At 45.8% G+C, this 18,896-nt stretch overlaps 1 protein-coding gene across 1 annotated transcript in view; it reads left to right on the forward strand.

Moving 5' to 3' along the window:
* PLXNC1 (plexin C1) overlaps positions 1 to 18,896 on the forward strand; it is a 141,810-nt gene that overhangs the window by 97,555 nt on the left and 25,359 nt on the right. Inside the window, exons 18-21 of the mRNA XM_033427725.2 lie at positions 1,528 to 1,566; positions 1,776 to 1,900; positions 2,903 to 3,101; positions 7,691 to 7,837. Of these exons, the coding sequence (XP_033283616.1) occupies positions 1,528 to 1,566; positions 1,776 to 1,900; positions 2,903 to 3,101; positions 7,691 to 7,837 (510 nt within the window). The remainder of the gene's footprint in view (positions 1 to 1,527; positions 1,567 to 1,775; positions 1,901 to 2,902; positions 3,102 to 7,690; positions 7,838 to 18,896) is intronic.

Below are 18,896 nucleotides of genomic sequence, written 5' to 3' on the forward strand. Positions count from 1 at the left end.
GAAGAATTTGAATGAAAGGAGGAAGGAACATTGAAACCCAGGGAGCCAGAGCGGTATTTCTCTATTTAAGGTCAAGAATCAATCTGTTTTTTTTTTAAGTTTTTTCTTTAATTAATTAATTTTTGGCTGCGTTGCGTCTTCGTTGCAGGGCACGTGCTTCTCATTGCGGTGGCTTCTCTTGTTGTGGAGCACGGGCTCTAGGCGCACGGGCTTCAGTAGTTGTGGCTCATGGGCTCTAGAGCGCAGGCTTAGTAGTCGTGGCGCACAGGCTTAGTTGCTCTGCGGCATGTGGGATCTTCCCGGACCAGGGCTCGAACCCGTGTCCCCTGCATTGGCAGGCGGATTCTTAACCACTGCGCCACCAGGGAAGTCCTCAATCTGTTTAAATTGCCTATTGGCATAAGGTTGGTTCAGCAGAAAAATTTGAGGAACTAGAAACTGCAAACCCAGGGTCTGATTTTTCTGCTTATTACCAGGGGAGGGTATGAGGTAATAGTTCGAGGTCTTCTACTTGGGCTAACAAATTTGAAACTATAAGGCAAAAATTCTCTGCAGAAGAAATTTACTTAAATAAGATATAAAAATAGCCCAAAGTTTCAAGTATTACCAAAAAAATTTTAAATAAATGAATGTTTGAATTTATATTTTCATCCTGTTGACTCATTTAAAGTGTTAGCATGCTTTTTAAAATTTAGTCATTTAATTCCAATATGATTTATGATATTGTACATTAAAGGAAACCCCAAAGTTTATATTCAAGAGCTACAGAGCATAACACTTTAAAATATTTTTACAAACCAGCAGGGCAACAGCATTGTGGTCTAGTTTGCTGTAAATTAGTGATTAAAAAAAGAAAGCAAAAACCGATAATGATAGCTGACATGAAGAACTTACTGTGTATTCATTCATTTTATTTTCACACCTAACCCGTGAGGTGAGAATCATTATTGTTCCCATTTTTCAGATGAGGAAAGTCAGGCACAGAGAGGTTAAATGACTTGTCCAAAGTCATGTGACCAGTAGGTGATTAAAACCAGGATTGGAACCCAAGTTGTTTGACTCCAGGTTCTAGCTTTTACCCACCCCCCTCCACCCCTTCTTGAATGACAATGTGTATCCAGACAGTAAATGCTTCTAAGCTAAGACTTGTATAAACTTACCAACACAACTCAGTATTTATCCTTAGAAGGTAAATTGCTTGAGGAGTGGTCTCTACATTTGCATAATCTTTCACCACCACTTCTTTAACTTTTGAGTCAGTTCTTTTAAGGTGTGAGATGCCTTCACCTACCAAAACCAGAACTGATGCGATGATAAATATTCTTAGAGGCTTTCAGAAGTCACTGGTGTTTCTTGAGAGCTGAACAATTATTTATTATGTAGAAGATATGCTGTGAACATAAGCCCAGGGGCTCTTCAGATTAGCAAATAGTGTCTCTATTAAAATGGACTCGGGTATTGTGACAAAAATACACTCTTCATTTCCTTTGGTTGTTATGAATAATAAAAGTGTCTCCTTCCTCTCAGTCAGGTGGCTTCACACACATCTTCACTGAAGATATGCATGTAAGTCTATAAGTTTTCATTTTTCGCTCATGACTGCCTGACTTTCATAGTGTTATCATCATCTCCATTATTACTTTGAATTGTTATTGTGGGTATCTTGGGATCACGAATTTGATATTAAATAATTCATTGTCTTGGAAAACCCATTGTGGATCTACTTTCTAACTTTAAGTTTATATATTATCTATATTATGTTATATTTTTTTCAGAACAGAGATGCCAACAACAAGAATGAAAGTCTCACAGCTTTGGATGCCCTCATTTGTAATAAAAGTTTCCTTGTTACTGTCATCCACACTCTTGAAAAGCAGAAGAACTTTTCAGTGAAGGACAGGTATCAGCCCATTTGTTTATATTTTGAAAGCCATTAAGTAGAAAGAATAAAACCTGAGCCTCTCATTTTGTTTCGGAACTACAACCTGAGCTTGGTATCTGAGAACATGCATCTCTCCAGAGGCTGGTTGATTTGGGTCACCATGCAGTCCTGATGTTTCTTTCCATTTCAGATCACAACGCTCTAACACAAATTCTATTTTGAAGACACACACACATGTGACACCCCCCCTCAAAAAGCACCCTAAAAAAACCCAATACCAAGAAAACACATGAGTCCTGAGTCAAAAAGCAGAAGTGTGCTGTTTTCTATTTTTAAAAACACCCTGAAAATTCAGGGAAGACATTCACTTCTTGTTACCGCTCTAGTTTAAAGTCAACTAGAAAATGCTGAAAACCATATAAAATGACCGGAAGTTAACATTGCTGTGTGGTTTTTATGGATCGAGGACAAAGGTAGTTGAAACTTAGATGTTAAAAAAAAGCACCCACAGGGCAGCACCCCGTTAGCATCCCATTGCCTGACCCCTCAAGTTTCCTTGGAAACTGCTATCAGCACCAGGCAGGCCACAGCTGATGATTAACCTGCTTAATCAAGACTCTGGTTTTTTTTTCAATATGCTTTTTTTCCATCATCTGTATATCTTCTTTTTTTTTCTCTTTCAGTTTTATTGAGATATAATTGACATACAGCACTGTATAGGTTTAAGGTGTACAGCATGATAACCACAAACATCTCTTTTTCTGAGTTTGAGGTTTGTTTTTTTTTCAGATCCTACATATAAGTGAGATCATACAGTATTTGTCTTTCTCTATTTCATTTCTCATGATGCCCTCAAGGTACATCCATGTTGCTGCCAACGGCAGGATTTCCTTCTTTTCAGGGCTGAATAGTATTCCATTGTATATATGTACCACATCTTCTGATCCATCCGTCTGTTGATGGACACTTAGGTTGCTTCCGTGTCTTGGCTGTTGTAACCAAGGCTCTATTTTTAAATAGGTGTCTGTTTGCTTCCTTCTTAACCATTGCACTGCAAACTAAGCTGGTCTACCTAACCAGCATCCTCGAGGTGCTGACCAGGGACTTGATGGAGCAGTGCAGTAACATGCAGCCTAAACTCATGCTGAGACGCACAGAGTCCGTGGTGGAAAAGCTCCTCACAAACTGGATGTCCGTCTGCCTTTCTGGTTTTCTGCGGGTAAGTGTCGCATCCCTTGGTGGCGTCAGAGCTGACTGTATAGGCAGCTGTTTTTAGCAGATGCTGATGTCTTTGCCAGGATAAATCCTGAGCACTCTGTGGTGTCAGCATTTAACCACTTTTAGTCTTGGTCCTTACTAGGAGCACATGGAGGGGAAAATAAAATTTGTTTTTGCTGTAACTGGCCTAGGCAAGTACAATTCATTTAGAATTTCCTCGAGTAAGACTTTTTAAAAATTTTATTGTAGTGAGGACAATTAACGTGAGACCTACCCTCTTAACAGATTTTTCAGTGTACAAAACAGCGTCATCTATTGGCACGATGTCGTATGATAGATTTCTAGAACTTACCTTACATAACTGAAACTTTATACCCCTTGACTTTTGCATCCACCTTCACGTGGTTAATGAACGTGTGCTGAGTGGAGGGCATATTTCAAATGCTGATGGAAACACACTGTTTTCAGGGCCTCTGAAGCATCTTGGAAATAGCCATTTACCTACCACTACGCTCTCTGTAAGCTAATTACGTTCAATTCCAACCAGTTATCCCATATGAAAGCGAGTCTCCAAAAAGCCGCCCGCCCCTTGAGTTCACTTTGTTACAGTTAAGTGAACATGGTTATAATCTAATTGAATCTTAAAATCTTTTCAAATGTGAACTTGGCACAGATTCCATTGGTTAAGAGGATAGGCCCTGGAGCCCGCTGCCCCGTTTGAATCTAGACTCCACCGCTTACCAGAGGCCCCAAGCAGGTTTCTTGACCTGCCTGAGCCTTGAGTTTATAACCTGTACAACTGGAGGAAGAATATTTTAGGGCTGTTCTGAAGCACTGATGAGAAAATGTCTACAATTGCTTGGCACTGAGTAAGCACTCCGTAAGTGATGCCCATTATTATTATGAAATATTAGTAGGAAAGGAAGTGCGTTCTGTTGAACCCAGGCTTCATTCAGCCCTCCGAGGCCCCTGGTGCAGGACGTTCTTATCCTTCTTCAATTTCACCAGCCATCCAGATTCCAGCAAAACTACATAATTGTGTGTTTGTAGCTAGTTCTGAAATCTAATTAAAGTTTGAATAAGATACACTGCTATGCCACAGGTTTTAACAGTGCTACTTAAGTTTAGATCCAAAAAGCAGTGCCTTAAATAGACTGTGCTTCGTTTAATGTTTAATGTAATCTTACAAGTAGATGCACAACCTTTTTTTTTTTTAACCAACCCTTTTCTCTCCCAAGGCAATGCCTATTTATTAAGATTAATGAAATCTGCCTTCTTTGCTGTTTACTTGGTATAAATCATCACACACTTTGGGGAGATGTGGAGCGCTTATTTCTGGGGTGAATATTTTTGGCTTCTCCCATCCTAGCTTCAGCCGCAGCTGCTCCGAAACAGAGGCAGCAGGACCCTCACCCAGTTCCTGGGTCTCAGTCTCAAAAGGCAGCTCCTGCCTCACCACCTACAGTGCCACTGAGTCAGAAGCTCAGGGTGGGGCGCAGCAGTCGACGTTTCCAAATTCCTGCAGGTGGTTGCACCGCCCAGCCTTTGAGAACCTGGGGGCAGTAGGAGGAGCGCTGGCCTAGGAGTCTTGGTTAGAAGCAGCAGGTTCGGGCTGTAAGTTCATCTCGGCCCCAGCTTGCTGCGTGGCTCCAGGTACGGCCCTTTCCATCTGGGCATCCGTTTTCTACCCACCGAATGAGGCGCGTGGCCATTGGTTTTAACTTCCTTTCCAGTTCTTTCTCTGGGACCTCGTGATTCTTTTTCTGAGCCCTCGAAGGCTAGTCAGAGCCTTGCCCTTGCTGCTCTTGGGCGTTAAAAAGGCGAGGCGTCCCCAGAATCTGCGCTCTGAGTCCAAATGGCCCCCTTGAGCAGAGGATTCCTCGTCAAGGTTTTGCAGTGCTGACTCAGGAGTGTCTTGGGCACTTGGGGTGGTGAGGGGCCAGCGTGCTCCCTGGCAGGAAGTGGCATTTGGCCCGTCGGCGATACTTTCGTTTTCAGTGGAATAATTCCCTCTGGCGTGCAGGGCCGGACCTCCCCAACCAGGTGCCCAAGGGGTGTGGGACTCTGACGGCCTGGCCCTCCTGCTCTACCCATCCTCCCAAACATTGGCCTGGGTGCCACGAGCGCTGTGACCTCCAGGTAACTTCCTCCTCTGTGCCTCCAAGGCCCTGTGGGTCAAGTAATAATAATAACTACCATTTATTGAATGTGCCAGCCACCATGCTAAGAGCTTTGCTTCCTTTTTCTCACTGAATCCCGTGAGGTGAGAACCTTTATGACCGTTTTGCATACTGGGGAATTGGGGCACACAGGATAGACAAGACTTCCTCCCATAGAGAAAGATCCCATAGCTCGTGTGACAGCAGCAGGGAGCTCTTAGCCACCCGGCTTAATGCCTCCCCAGGAAGGCAGCTCACTTCTTCCAGGCTTAGGGAGGGATTTGGGGCTGGAATGAGGTCACAGGTGCGGAAGCCTACAGCTCAGCCGTGGTCAGAGAGTCTGGTCTCACAAAGGAAAGGATGGTGAAGGGGCCAAGCTTAATTCCCATCACAGGATGGGAAGGGCAGGGTTAGTTCCATACACGGGGCTCTGCCCCAGGCCGGCTCCCTGGGAAGCTGTGTGCACCCTGGTCTGATGAGACGCCCAAGCCGCCAGCAGGTATGACTAACTTAGAACTTGTGTTCAGCGGTGACAAAGAAACGTCGTGGCTCCGTCGTTTCCTAAGCTGGCCACGCATCAGGATCCCCCGGCAGGTGTTAAAACTACAGATGCCCGGGCCTCATCTCCAGAGATTCCGTGTCTAGAGTAGGGCCCAGACATCTGAATTCTTCATAAGAGTCCCAAGGGATTCTGGTGATGATTATCCAGGTTTAGAACCACGGGTGTGGGTAACGGTGCCAGATGAGATGTTACTAATCTGAGTCTAGCTGCACGCTTGTGGAGAATTCTTACCACAGAGCCATCGAGTCTGGAGCTGTCACTCCACACAGCCCAGAAGAGCCCACCGGCCCCCTAACGCCGACCTCTGCAGGTACCTCCAGCCCCCTCCCAAGGGCACTTACCCCCATCTCTGATGTGGGCTGGAAGCAAAGAGAGAAGTGAGGTTCTAGGTTTACGGTCGGGATATTACCTAAGGGGGTGGAGGGAGAGAGACGAGAGCAGTGTGGTTATGAACCTCTAAATAAAGGAAGTTTCTCATAAGAATTGAAATGTCATGTTCTAGTCCCAGCGCTCTCCCCACCTGGGAAATTTTTGAACATTCCAACCCTACAGTAAGGAAGCGACTCCAGGATATGTCAGGAGGGGAGAGGAAAGTGATACAGGGCCCCAGTGGCAGGGAGGCAGCAGAGGAGTGACAGGAAGCCTGGGACCAGGGAGGGTTGTGCTTTTGCAGTCAGTATAGAGGATGGTACGGGGCGGGTAGGGGTGGGATCCAAGAGACCTCAAAGACGTCTTAGCTTACCTCTTCAAGGGAAAACAGGTGAGAGAGCCAGTGGAACCCTCCTTTCCAAGCCAGATGCATTGGCTGTGAAGCTTGACTTTGTAAACTGGTGCTTCAAGCCCTAGTCACGTGGCTGGCTTCTCGTCATCACTGAGGCAGTTGGACTTCCTGGTTCTGGGCCTGGCTCTTCTTCCCCCTTAAATTCAGTTTAATGTCCTTTTGATTACAGAGGGTTTATTTACTTAGCAAATACTACACGATGGATCGTCAAGCCAGGGCGACATGCTTTGAGAGGCTGCATGAAAGCAGGAACACACAAGCCTCCCCCTTGGGCTCCTCAGGGTCCATTCAAGCGCGAAGTGGCTACAGATTTCCGGCGTTTCTATAACAGCAGGGGTGGCCACCCCTGGTCCAGAAAAAGGTGCAGAAGGAAGTCATCAGGATGGGCCAGATGCTTGGGAAGATCCTTAGAGTAAGGATCTGGAATCGGCTCTGGCCCAGGGGAAGGAGGTGGGGTACACTGTGGCCTGTACCAGCAAAGGTGCCCGGGTGGGACTGTGCAGGCTGGGTCTGGGAAGGAGCCGGGGCTGGCCGCCTCACGGTCAGGAGGGGAGGCTGCAGACTGCAACTGAAGGCCACCTCCTTCGTGAGAAGCTGTTGACACCCAAAAGCTTCCTCCTAGGTAAATGTATAAAATGTTTTTATGTTTATTCTGGTTACCAAGGCTAATTGTTCTGCATTTTTTTACATGCCATTTATTTTTAGCGCGCTGAAAAAAAAAAAGGGCAGTTAAATAGGAACGTAAAGAAAGGTTAAATCTCTACCAACTGTTCTTAGGCCAACTGATGAGCACTGGGCTACCATAGAGAAGCTTAAGCATAAAAGAATGATCACCTCTGTAAATGCCATGAGAGTGTGCACGTGTGTGTGCGAACACGCGTGTGTGTTGGGAGAGAAGAGGCAGTTTCCTGAGTTTTGCTCCTAGTCCTAAGTGGAGCAAAGTGTATTTTCTTGGGAGGTGCATGTTGACTGTTAGAAAACACTGCCGCCTGTCTCCTGTCGTAGGGCCATAAACTGAAACTTTGATTCTCTGGAAAGTACAGTGGATTCTGCCGAAAGCTAACTGTCACTTTTGCGTCTTTTCCAAGGAGACTGTTGGAGAACCGTTCTATTTGCTGGTGACGACTCTGAACCAGAAGATAAACAAGGGCCCCGTCGATGTAATCACTTGCAAAGCCCTGTACACGCTTAATGAGGACTGGCTGCTGTGGCAGGTTCCGGAATTCAGCACTGTGGTGAGTTTACGATGAAGCTGGTGGGGTAGAGAGTGAGTTGGGAAGCGTCGCTTGAAATGATCATTCCTACCACAGGAGGCCTCATACGTTCAGTTTATTAAAACCGTAGTTGATAAAATATTAACACGTGTTCACATAATAGATTTTAATTACTCGGATTGGGGGAGAAAGTATTGTCATGATGCCTGGGGTACTCCTCCATTTCCAAAGATTTTAATATCAGGATGGCTTATAGCTTTCAGTATCGGCAAAGGAACTGCAAAGCACTCCCTACTCAGCGCTTATAATTGCAATCAGAATTTCTCAAACGGCTCTGCTCTGGAAGACAATGCGTGAAGATATATTTCAACCAAATTGAGGCCGTCTTATTTTAGAACGATAACACAAGACAAATTCCACTGTGTTCCCCCTGCAACATGACGCCCTTACTTTATTTTCATGGATTAGTTACAAATGTTTGGTGTCATGCACTTATCGTTCTGTGATCTCACAGATATTTTTAGAGGAATGCTGTAAATCACGACAGGAAGATGATTGCTTGGCTGCTGGAGGGTTTCACCCATTTAAGATCTTCCTTTTCACCCGTCCCCACTCCACCCGCCCACTCTCTTCCTTTCCTAAAGGAAAAGAGACCAATTTTTTGCACATTCAGGAATTTGAGAGAGAGCGAGCCAAGCATGGCAAGTATCTCCAAAATTACTTAGGATTTTTTTGTGCTTTTCTGTTAACAGAGACTTGGAAAAGGGATTGCTGTATTTTGATTTGATCTTTAGCTTTTGCAGAGATTCCGGGCTGCTTCACAATCTCATTAGTGGGGAAGGAGGAAAAAATTACAGTGGGGTTTTTGTGTTGCTCAGTAAAGGGGCCGAGGCTCCTGCGGCTTTGCTCTGGATGGCAAGCACTGCGGTGTCATCCTGCAAGAATTCATCCCCTAATTGGAGAAGGCACTATGGTGCTGTAGGCTATGTTATGGTTGTGTCCTCTGGTGGGAGAAGAGTCCCTACATCAGCTCTTTCGAGTCCTCGGTCACCGCTGGATGGAGCTGACCCTCCACTGAACATGGCACATGCTTGGCCGCCATCCACAAGGTGGGAGGCGGAGCAGAAGGTCACCAGGTCTGACTCCTGTCTGTTACTCCCATCTGTGTCTGAGCGGGAGTGGAGTGCGGTGGTTCTCCGATGTTAGCATGCATCAGAGTCCCCGAGAGAGCTTATTAAATGCCAGTTGTGAGGCAGCACCCCAGGGTTTCTAATTGCGTAGGTCTGGGGTGTGGCCCAAGAATTTGCATTTCTGAAGAGCTTTCTGCAGCTGCCGCTGGTCCAGGGCCACACAGGGAGAACTACTGATATAGTTGTTAGTGAGTGTGGACTCTGGAGCCAGGCAGGTTTGAATCAAGCCTCTGCCACTGGCTAGCTGTGTGACTTTGGGCAAGTTTGGAAACCTCTCTGTGCTTCCGTCTCTTCACTTGTAAAATGGGGATGATGATCATGGTACCTGCCTGTCTCGTGGATGTTGTGAGAATTAAGAGTTGATATTCTGTAAAGTGCTTAGACCATTGCCGGGCACATGAGTGTAAAGAGTTATTAGATTTAATTCAAATCTCCTCGGGCGCTTGTTAGAAATGCAGATCCAGATAGACCCACGCCTGGGCCTTCCGTCTGGACTGACTACATCAGAATCTCTGGGGGTGGAGCCCAGGCACGGATAGACGTTTTAAATGCTCCAGGTAATTCTAATGTGCATCCTGCAGGAGGAACCCCACTGGTACCCTGGAGGACAAATGATGAACTTGCATCAGGGCCTATTGACTCTCCTTTTACTGATTCAGGGTCTTGTCTTCAAACCCAGGGCCTTGGTCCTAATGCAGGTGTTCATGCTTTTACTTTGAGACATTTTAGGAGCCCCACAGGTTCCCAAAGAGAAATATTTGCAAGTGAATATAGGTCAGGGGAATCCAGCAGTGTTTCACTTTCATGAAAACACGAACCCGCACAGGAAGGAGAGGAGAGCAGAAGACGGAACTGGGAGTGGGGAGGACTCAAATGCCTGGAGCAACTTTTGAGGTTTGAGTCCTTTCTAATGCTTTACGTCGGAACACTTTTCCCCCTTTCATTTTGGAACGTTATTTATTTCACAGTCAATTAAGACCATGTGTTTCTGATGTGTTAACACTCAACTCATCATCAAAATGTTTCTTGATGCTGAAGACATTTGTGTCGACTTGGATTCTTTTTTTCCTTTGTAGCCCCTGGGGAAAAGGTTGACGGAAAATTATGTTTTAAGAAATCCACATAAATCTTCCTTTCCGAACACGGATTTGCCGGTAGATAGCGTTGAGACTGGGAGAGGGGTGGGCCACTTGTTTCTAGAGCCCTTGACTTTGAAATTGAGTTTTAATGCCTTTCCTTGGACCCGCCCCAAACCTCTTTCATGGTGGATGGTTATACTGGAAGCTCCAGAGCAGCTTGATCCGGTCTGTGCTTGTGTGACAAAATGTTAGCAGAAGGTCGATATAAAAAATTTAAGGTTTTTCATTTCCTTTCAGGCAAGTCCCCTCAGCCTTAACCATCATCTTTTAAATTTTCTTCCTTCCTCTCTTTCCCACCTCCCCCTGCCCTTTCTCACTTTACCCGCCTTCCCCACGCATGTACACCCAGTGATCTGAAGTCTTGACTTTCTAAATTTGCTGAGATGGTTTATGTATTTGAAAACCAAGGTGTGGTGAACGAATTCGATTGTGTGTGTGTGTGTGTGTGTGTAAATATTTTCAAGGAAAAAAAAGGCAGGGGAAAAAAATCAAGAGCAGCCACCCAAACAACTTGAAATGACAGAGCCTGGTACCGTGGCTGGGACACATTTAAAAAGAGGCCCCCAAACTCCTGTTTGGCCAAATGGTGAAAACCACAGCGCCTCATCTAACAGCCTCAAAGTCAGGTTTCACTCCTCTAAAATTAGGATGTGTTCTCCCTGAGGTGTAGGGTGTTTTCTAGAACATAAAGGCAACATGCCAGTTGCTTATACATGAAATCATTATACTAACACATGGGCTCCAAGAAGTAATTCTTTGTTTGCTGTGCCCTGGGAGGAAAATTCCTCTGCCATTTCTTAAATGTAAGCAAAGCCCCATAAAGTCACTTCCTCTAGGGCCAGAAGAAACCATCCTCCGCCAGCAAGGCACTGCAGGCTGGTGTTCAGTGAGGCAAACTGCCATTACATTCTCCTGCTCCGGGCTAGGAGCATCAGGGGAGGGTTTGTACACACACACACACACGCACGCACGCACGCACGCGCGCGCGCACACACACACGACTCCTCTAACATCCAGGGATTCCGAGTTGACAGCTAGAAGAGAGATAAGCCCTATTGCTCTAAGGTTTTTCCTCCTTTGCAAACTTTCAGGCACGTTCGATTTTGTGGCTGAAGGATCTCGGGCTCTCCCTTAGGGTGGGCTGTGTCTAGAGAGTCGTTCTGGAGCGGATCGCCTGAAACTTCGGAGAATCGAGTGAAGGTTGAGGATTTCAGTTCCGGGAAAGTGTACCACATGGGAGAAAGGACATTTGCTTCACTTTCAGGAGGCGACGAGAAAACCCAATAACTCATGGCAAGTGTGCTGAATTAGCAAGAGAAGGTTGACTTATAATCAAAGTTAAGCGAGAAATGGTTTTTTGAACTCTTAAACCCAGGAAATGAGCCTGCCAATCGGCTGTATCAGAGATAGCATCTTGGCGCCCTGGGAAACAGTGTTCTGACAAACATAATATTGCCCTTGTTCTCATATCTATGAGAAAGTCTTTAAGATTATTAGAAAGTCTTGGAAAAGCACAGATACTCGCTTACAGAAATCTTGATGCCTCAGCTATGATTTATTGAACGTTTCCACCAGCCCACACTAGGCTTTTCCCCCAATAGTTACCACGTTGCGGACAATCCTGGTTTGTAAAATATTTCACCTCTGACACAGCCCTAGCTATCCCTAGCAAGAGTTCCTCATCTGCAAGCTTCCTTCAACGCGGCCGCTGGGCCCTCCACTCCCCAGCTCCTTCTGTTCCATTTAGTTGGTCCTTTCAGAAGATCCATTATCCCCATAATTAAACAACCCACTGTCCCGATTAAGTCATTCTCTGTTACTTCAATTACATCCCATTGTTCATTAAACCCTGATGTTTGCACTTCAGCAATCTTGTTTTTAATACTCCTAGCATTTGTGGAGAAACAGTAAAGTTAATTAACAATTCTTGAGCTTTGTTTTTCTTTTTCTCTCTACCATAGTGCAGATCATTTCCATTATGACTTGCAATAATACTGAAACCATTACTAACTCCATAGTTACTGTTCTGAGCTTCTGATCAGAGAAGCGAAACCATTTTTTATAATCATTTGAGGTAAGTCATCCTACTTGACGGCAGGCAGTGGAAAATGAAAAATTAACCTTAAATGAGTGCTTTAAATGATTCTCCTCTTCATATTCTTTCTTCTCACACCCATAGTCTTGGGATTAGAAAATAATTTCATTACCTAAATACACACGTACTTAATTTTCCTCTTTATGGCTCAAATATGACTCTGTTACTTCATCATTAAGGATTCTTATTTATACTTGTTCCCCTCAGAGAATGGTAACTTTTATAGCAAACCATGGTGGAGATAAAGGCATTTTTAATTTATTTATTTATTATAAAATTTGTTTTATTCATTTATTTTTGGCTGCACTGGGTCTTCGTTGCTGTGCATGGGCTTTTTTCTAGTTGCAGCGAGCGGGGGCTGCTCTTTGTTGTGGTGCGCGGGCTTCTCATTGCGGTGGCTTCTCTTGTTGCGGAGCACGGGTTCTGGGCACGCAGGCTCAGTAGTTGTGGCTTGCAGCCTTTTAGAGTGCAGGCTCAGTGGTTGTGGCTTGCGGGCTCTAGAGCACAGGCTCAGTAGTTGTGGCGCACGGGCTTAGTTGCTCCGTGGCATGTGGTATCTTCCCAGACCAGGGCTTGAACCCATGTCCCCTGCATTGGCAGGCGGATTCTTAACCACTGCACCACGAGGGAAGCCCAAGGCATTGTTTTAGATTTGTCTTTTATGGCGTTGTCAAAGTCAGCATTCCATTTGAAGTTACTGTTATCTAGAGCAGGAATCAGCAAACAACAACCTGTGGGTCAAATGTGGCCCTGCTGCCTATTGTTATAAATAAAGTTTTATTGGCACACAGCCATACCCATTCATTCACTATTGTCTATGGCTGTTTTCCTGCTGCAGTGGCAGAGTTGAGCAGTTGCAATAGAGATGATAACAGAACTCAAAGTCCTAAATGTTTAGTATCTGGCCTTTTACAGAAATTTTGCTATCCCTTAATCTAGAGCTTGACATAATAGAGAAAAAAAACCCTAGAATCCACTCTCCTGCTCACCCCCCAAAATCTTGGCCTGTTTCCTCTCCTTCTAGGGCCACAGCAGTGGAAATGCCTCACCACTATCCACAAAGCTGAAACTTACGGGCACTCTGCCAAAAAAACCCAGAAAACTGAAATACATTAAACCTAAGATACTGGAGTCAATCATTTTGGGCTGAATTGGACAGATTCTCCCTTGATTTTTGCATGGACAAGCGTTAGTGAATGCTAGCAAGTGTGTAAGCCTGGTGAGAGAAACGTAAATTTGAGGAAACTCTCTCCATTAACTGCATTTTTTTCTTCAAAATGGAAAAGGCCTTTCTCCCTCAGTATTCTGTCAGAGGGTTAAATACCCTGACCCAGGAAGCGTGGGGCTCTCAGTCTTTGGTGGGGAAAGGAAAAGGCGGGTGGGGGAGGCGGGGTCGGGCCGGCAAGAGCAGCGTTAGAGGGGCGGCTGGTAGAATGTCCCAGGGCTGACTCAGCTTGAGAAAAACCTCAGGTCAGAAGCTTTTCTGAGACTTGGACTTCTAACTCTGGGCTCTTGCTGCTTCTACTGAACTTCTGGAAGTGGTTTTCTTCTCTCTAATTCAGTTTAGTATAAGAACCAGACTTTTCTCTTGACCTTCATTTGGCTCTGCAGTGAAATTCGAAATGTATTTTATAGGTTTTATTTAACGAAAGCGATTATTGGCCTAAGACCGTCTACGATAAAGTCGCTGGCTTGTAATAAATTCTTTTACAATTGATTTGTAGGTTTTAGGAGGTATTACAGAAAGGATGCAGCAACATCCCTGCCCTTATTAGCTGAGAATGTGGCTGATGAGTTAGTGAGGTGGCTGCATCAGCCTTTCCCCACTAAACTGGGGAAAATGTGGGGCAATGCCTCTTCCCCTGCTTTTGATGTGTCCTCTTAGCCCTCTGCAGCTTGTTTTTTCTGCCTCCCCAATGCCTGAAACTGCCAAGTTGTGTGAAGGGCCCATGGGTAAAGCTGCTAGTGAAGCAGGAATGTGGTTGTATGTCGGGGTGCTGTGTTGTTCAGCTCAGAAGAGGTGGGGTTTGGAGTCTGACCGTCCTGGGTGTGAATCCAGGCTCAGCCGCGTTACAAACTGGCTGTGTGACCTTGGGCAAGTCACTCAACCTCTCTAAACCTGTTTCCTCATCTTTAAACAGGTGGATTATTTTAATTAAACCCTAACCTTGTACATTTTTTATGCGGTCAGGAAATAATATCTGTAAGATGTCTAGCCATCATGCCACGGAGTAGGTACTCATTATTTATTTATAACAGCTTTTCTCGTCTGAGCTGTTTTTCTTATCAACAGTATGGTTGAAGCAGAAACGGTCCCCTCAGCATTGGTTGGTTATTTGGTTGGTTGGTTATTGATGATGGGTGATGCAGGGCAGTTGATTAGCTGCATCCGTTATCATTAAAAGCTTATGTCACTATTGAAAATGTTACTCATAACCCCTACGTGTGGGCTTTTACAACCTATAGCAGACAGTATCCCCCTGGACAGATGTGAACAGGAGACCACAATGACACACCTGCCCAGCTAACTTGGACTGCAATCCTGCACATCTAAAAGGGCTGGACTGTGACCTGCTGCAAAGGACCGGGTCCTTCCAGTCTGGTCCTTTCTCTGGCTTTGGTCCCTGTGCCTTCAAGATAGCCTTGCCCTTCTAAGAACCCTTCTTGATAATAGAGAAGGCATTGTTCCTGAATCCATTGTTCCTTGAGACCCAAGATACCTGTGGCTGAAGCAACAGCGGAGTTTCTCTCTCTCCCACATGAAGTTCTGAGGTGGGCAGCCCAGCACTGGTGGGCGCCTCTGCTGGGATGTCCTCGCAGACCCCAGCTCCTCTCTTGCTGTCCTGAGGTCACCTCATGATCTAAGGTGTTTGCTCCCTGCCAGCCTCCTTCCACATTCCAGCCAGCAGGACATATGCTGAGCTATAGAAAAGTTGACCGACGGTCACCAGCTGTCTTTCAAGGAAGTTTCCCAGGGGCTGCCACATAACACATCTGCTTAATTTCATTGACCTAAACTTAATCACATGGCCATACCGAGCTGCAGCAGAGGCTGGGAAAGGTCGTCTTTATTCTAGGTGAACGTGAGCCCCATAAAAATTCCTGTCAGTGGGGCCCAAACCACAGGGTGCTCCAGATTGAGTGGGTTCCATGGGGTCCCATGCCAGCCGAGGTAAGGAGGTGGAGCCTCCTCTGCTGTGCCCAACCTGTCTGCTTGGATGGCGTTTATTGAGAACCTCAGGCAGATTGGGACTGCCCTTCGGAAGTTGATCACCTCGACTGGCCTTTGGCTTTGCAGTTAAGAATATGGACGTATCCTAGTTATGACCCTCAGCAGCTCTGCGATCTTGGACACGTTTCTGAACCTCTGTGTCTCAGCTTCTTCATCTGTTAAATGACACTAATAATAGCGCCCTCTTCAGACAGCAGTCGTGAGGATTAAATGAATTAGCAAAGCACACCCAGCACATGGTGAGTGTTCAGTAAGTGTTGGCTATTATTATTAGAAACCTCAAATTGTATTACCTTCCTCAGCTTTTGTTTCTGTAAATAGTACAGGGCTTCTCCCTGACATGGAAGGTGGTGGTTTTGGAAAGGCAAGCATGGTTCTTCAAGTCCTCTACCCTCTATTCTCCCCAAAGGAAATGGGATTCTTTATCTAGACTTCCTAACCTCATAGCCTGAGTAAGAGATTGAAGCTTGCCGCACATCAGTCTAATAAGAGTTGAAGCCAAGTATCTCCATGGTCCAGAGGCCTCCTCCTGTACTGTTGTACATGTTGCTCCTTTCCAGACCCAGTTCAAGTGGCCCTTCCTCCATGCAGCCTTCCTTGATTTCTCTCCCTTTGAAAACCCTCCTCCAAGCTAGAGGTAATATCTCTCTGAACCTCTAAAGCACTCCATCTATACCTACTGTTTTCTTCCTGGTATTAGAATTTGTCGTGTATATCCCACAGTTGTTGTATCAGTCTTCAAATACTTCCCAGGCAGGATCAGTGCCAGCTTCTATTGTATATCACCTGCAATGCTCTGCACACAGTACGTGCCAAGTAGGTGGGTATCAATGAAAGTAGGTGGGTATCAATGAATGACTTTATCTACCTCAGCGTCAACAAAATGAGCTCTGTCAGATTGGGTGCAGGCAGATGTAAGTAAGAGAAAATATGACTGTTGGTGTGTGAAATCCTAAGAGCATGGAATTGCACTTAGAGCGGGAAGTCTGGAGGTAAGCAGTCCTAAGGTAGGTCCATGTACTCAGCAGTGTCAGGGCTCTGGGTCACCATCTCCTTGCTCCTCTTGGCCCTTCCTCTTAGTCACAGAATAGCCGCCACAGCTCTAAGCACTGCTCTCCCCTTTTGTAGAAATGCTTTCCCTTTATGTTTCATTGGCCAGGACTGGGTTTCATGACCAGTCCCTGGTGAATGAGGAGAAGGGAGCTGCCGCCAGAAGAAGGAAGAGAGAAGGCTGCTGATTGTACAATCAACCGTATCTGTCGCCCCAGCTCTGCTGACACTTTCGTAGCCAGAGCAGTTCCTCTTAACAGAGGGGCAGAATTGGGGGGAAGAGACCAGGGTGCCTTTTAGGATGCTTTAGCCTTTTGTGGGTCTTGACAATTAATCACCATTCCATAGATGTGAACCGTGCTTAGTTTACAAAACATTTTCAGGCTTTGAAAGGCAGGCTCAGCAAATATTTAAAAACATGGAGCTTGAGTTCCTGCTTCTACCTTTTTCTTGCTGGGTGATCTTGTACAATGTACTTAATCTCTCTGTACCTCAGTTTCTCATCTGTAAAATGGGAATAATAATAGAATCTATTCTATGTCATAGGGTTGTTCCTGAGATGAATTTGTGTATATTAATACACATCATTTGTCCTGGTGCTTGCCACACAGGAAGCACTCCTTAATTTTCTATTATTACATGTCATGATTTAGTGATCCTGTCACTCCTCCGAGATAAGAACAATGAGAATTTTGAGGCTCAGAAGAGTTAGAGGACTTGCCCACGCTCCCACAGCTAGCTAGCAGGAGAAGGGGATGATCCAGGTGGCCTGGTGCCAGTGCTGAGGACCCTCAACCCTCCTGTCCTCTCTGCTCAAATTCTCTGGACACTTACTGAGAGTGAAAGAGTTGCATCTGGTGGCTGAATATTGCTTCAGAGGCGGTGCTTTGGTTCCCAAGTATATTGTGAATCATCTGAGAACGAGGACCGTGTCTCATGGTCTCTCCTAACCCCGGCCCCTAACACTGAGTAGCGCACAGGAAGGACTCTGGTTAAGTGGGTTTTGAAGGGGAGGTAGCACTTCTGGGGGGATCTTCCTTGATGGGGAACAGAGGCCCAGCGTGAGCTTTTCAAGCCTGGGGGTCGGGTTAAGAGGCAGGGCCTGCTCTGAGATCCCCTCGCTACTCTTACACATTCAGAAATTGCTGTTGGGGCGCTAAGCGTTAGCGGCATAAAAAATGAACACAAATCAATCTGTGTCTGAATTTACTCTCAGAATTCCCTGTGGACTCTATAAAATGCCATTTTACCTTTTTCCCACCCAGCTAGCTGTGAAGGCAGTGGCAGATTTACATTATTTTACATCCAGTTAAGGGTTTTTTTCCCTTTTAGTTATGTTTTAAAGGAGAACATTTATTGCCTGTAAAGAGGTGTTTTTGTTGAAGACAATAGTGCCCTTTAGGTAGTCACAGACTGTTATTTCGCAAATACCTATAAAACTATTAAACAGGCTGGGATTGCTGTAGCCCTGATTAAAAGGGCCTTTTCATTTGTCTTTATCTTTGGAAGCCCTGTGAAATACATTAACCACCACTACTGCTACTGGCGAGACCAACTCATAGAGAAATACAGGGAGACACGGGCAAGTATACTCAGACCGTACAGGGCAGGACTGACGTTTGCCCCTCCAGGAACCCCGTTTGTGCTGGGAATGCAGCTTAGGACTTTGGTTATAGTCTGATCTAAGGTTCCTGGCGGTCCAGAGGGTTCCTGGGCTGTAGGTGGGACAGAGAGGAGGAGGGAGGGCCCAGGGGGTGGGAGGGACCGAAGCTGAGTGGTTCAAGTTGCCACCCCTGGCTCTCCATTTACAAGCCGGGTCCCTAGAGGCACAGGCCTCTGTTTCCTCACTCAAAAAGTGGGTATAATAATAATACACCCTCCTGCCCCAGGATATTGGGCAGATTAAAAGAATCGTGTCTTGAAATGTGTTCGGCAGGGTGCCAATAAATGTCACTAAAAAAGGAGGTGAGGAGAGGGCTCTGGCCTGAGGCTTCTCTGCCGTGGTTCTCAACCTCCACCCTGCTTCTCGCCCACCCAGTATGTCAGTGTTTGCTAGCTATCAGGAGTCCCGCATCCCTGCCCAGTGAGCCACTGGCCCAGAACACCAATGTGCTCTGAGAACAGGCAAGGGAGCCACTCTCTGTCCCAGAAAAAAGAAACTCTCACAGGCCAGACCGAGACCACCACTTAACCTCAGACTCCAGCCTCCACTGATTCGGAGTTTCATCTGAAACTCGGTGAGGACTGCACCAAGGTTTACGCTCGCATAATTATAAACTGGATTGGAGGGGCAAGATGTAAAGGCAGTAAAAAGAAGTCGTGCCTCTGAGCACCTCCCCAGAGCTTCAGAAGCCCCTTCTCCGTGTCTGGGGTC

The sequence above is a fragment of the Orcinus orca genome, chromosome 11 (assembly GCF_937001465.1).
Source record: "Orcinus orca chromosome 11, mOrcOrc1.1, whole genome shotgun sequence".
NCBI lineage: Eukaryota > Metazoa > Chordata > Mammalia > Artiodactyla > Delphinidae > Orcinus > Orcinus orca.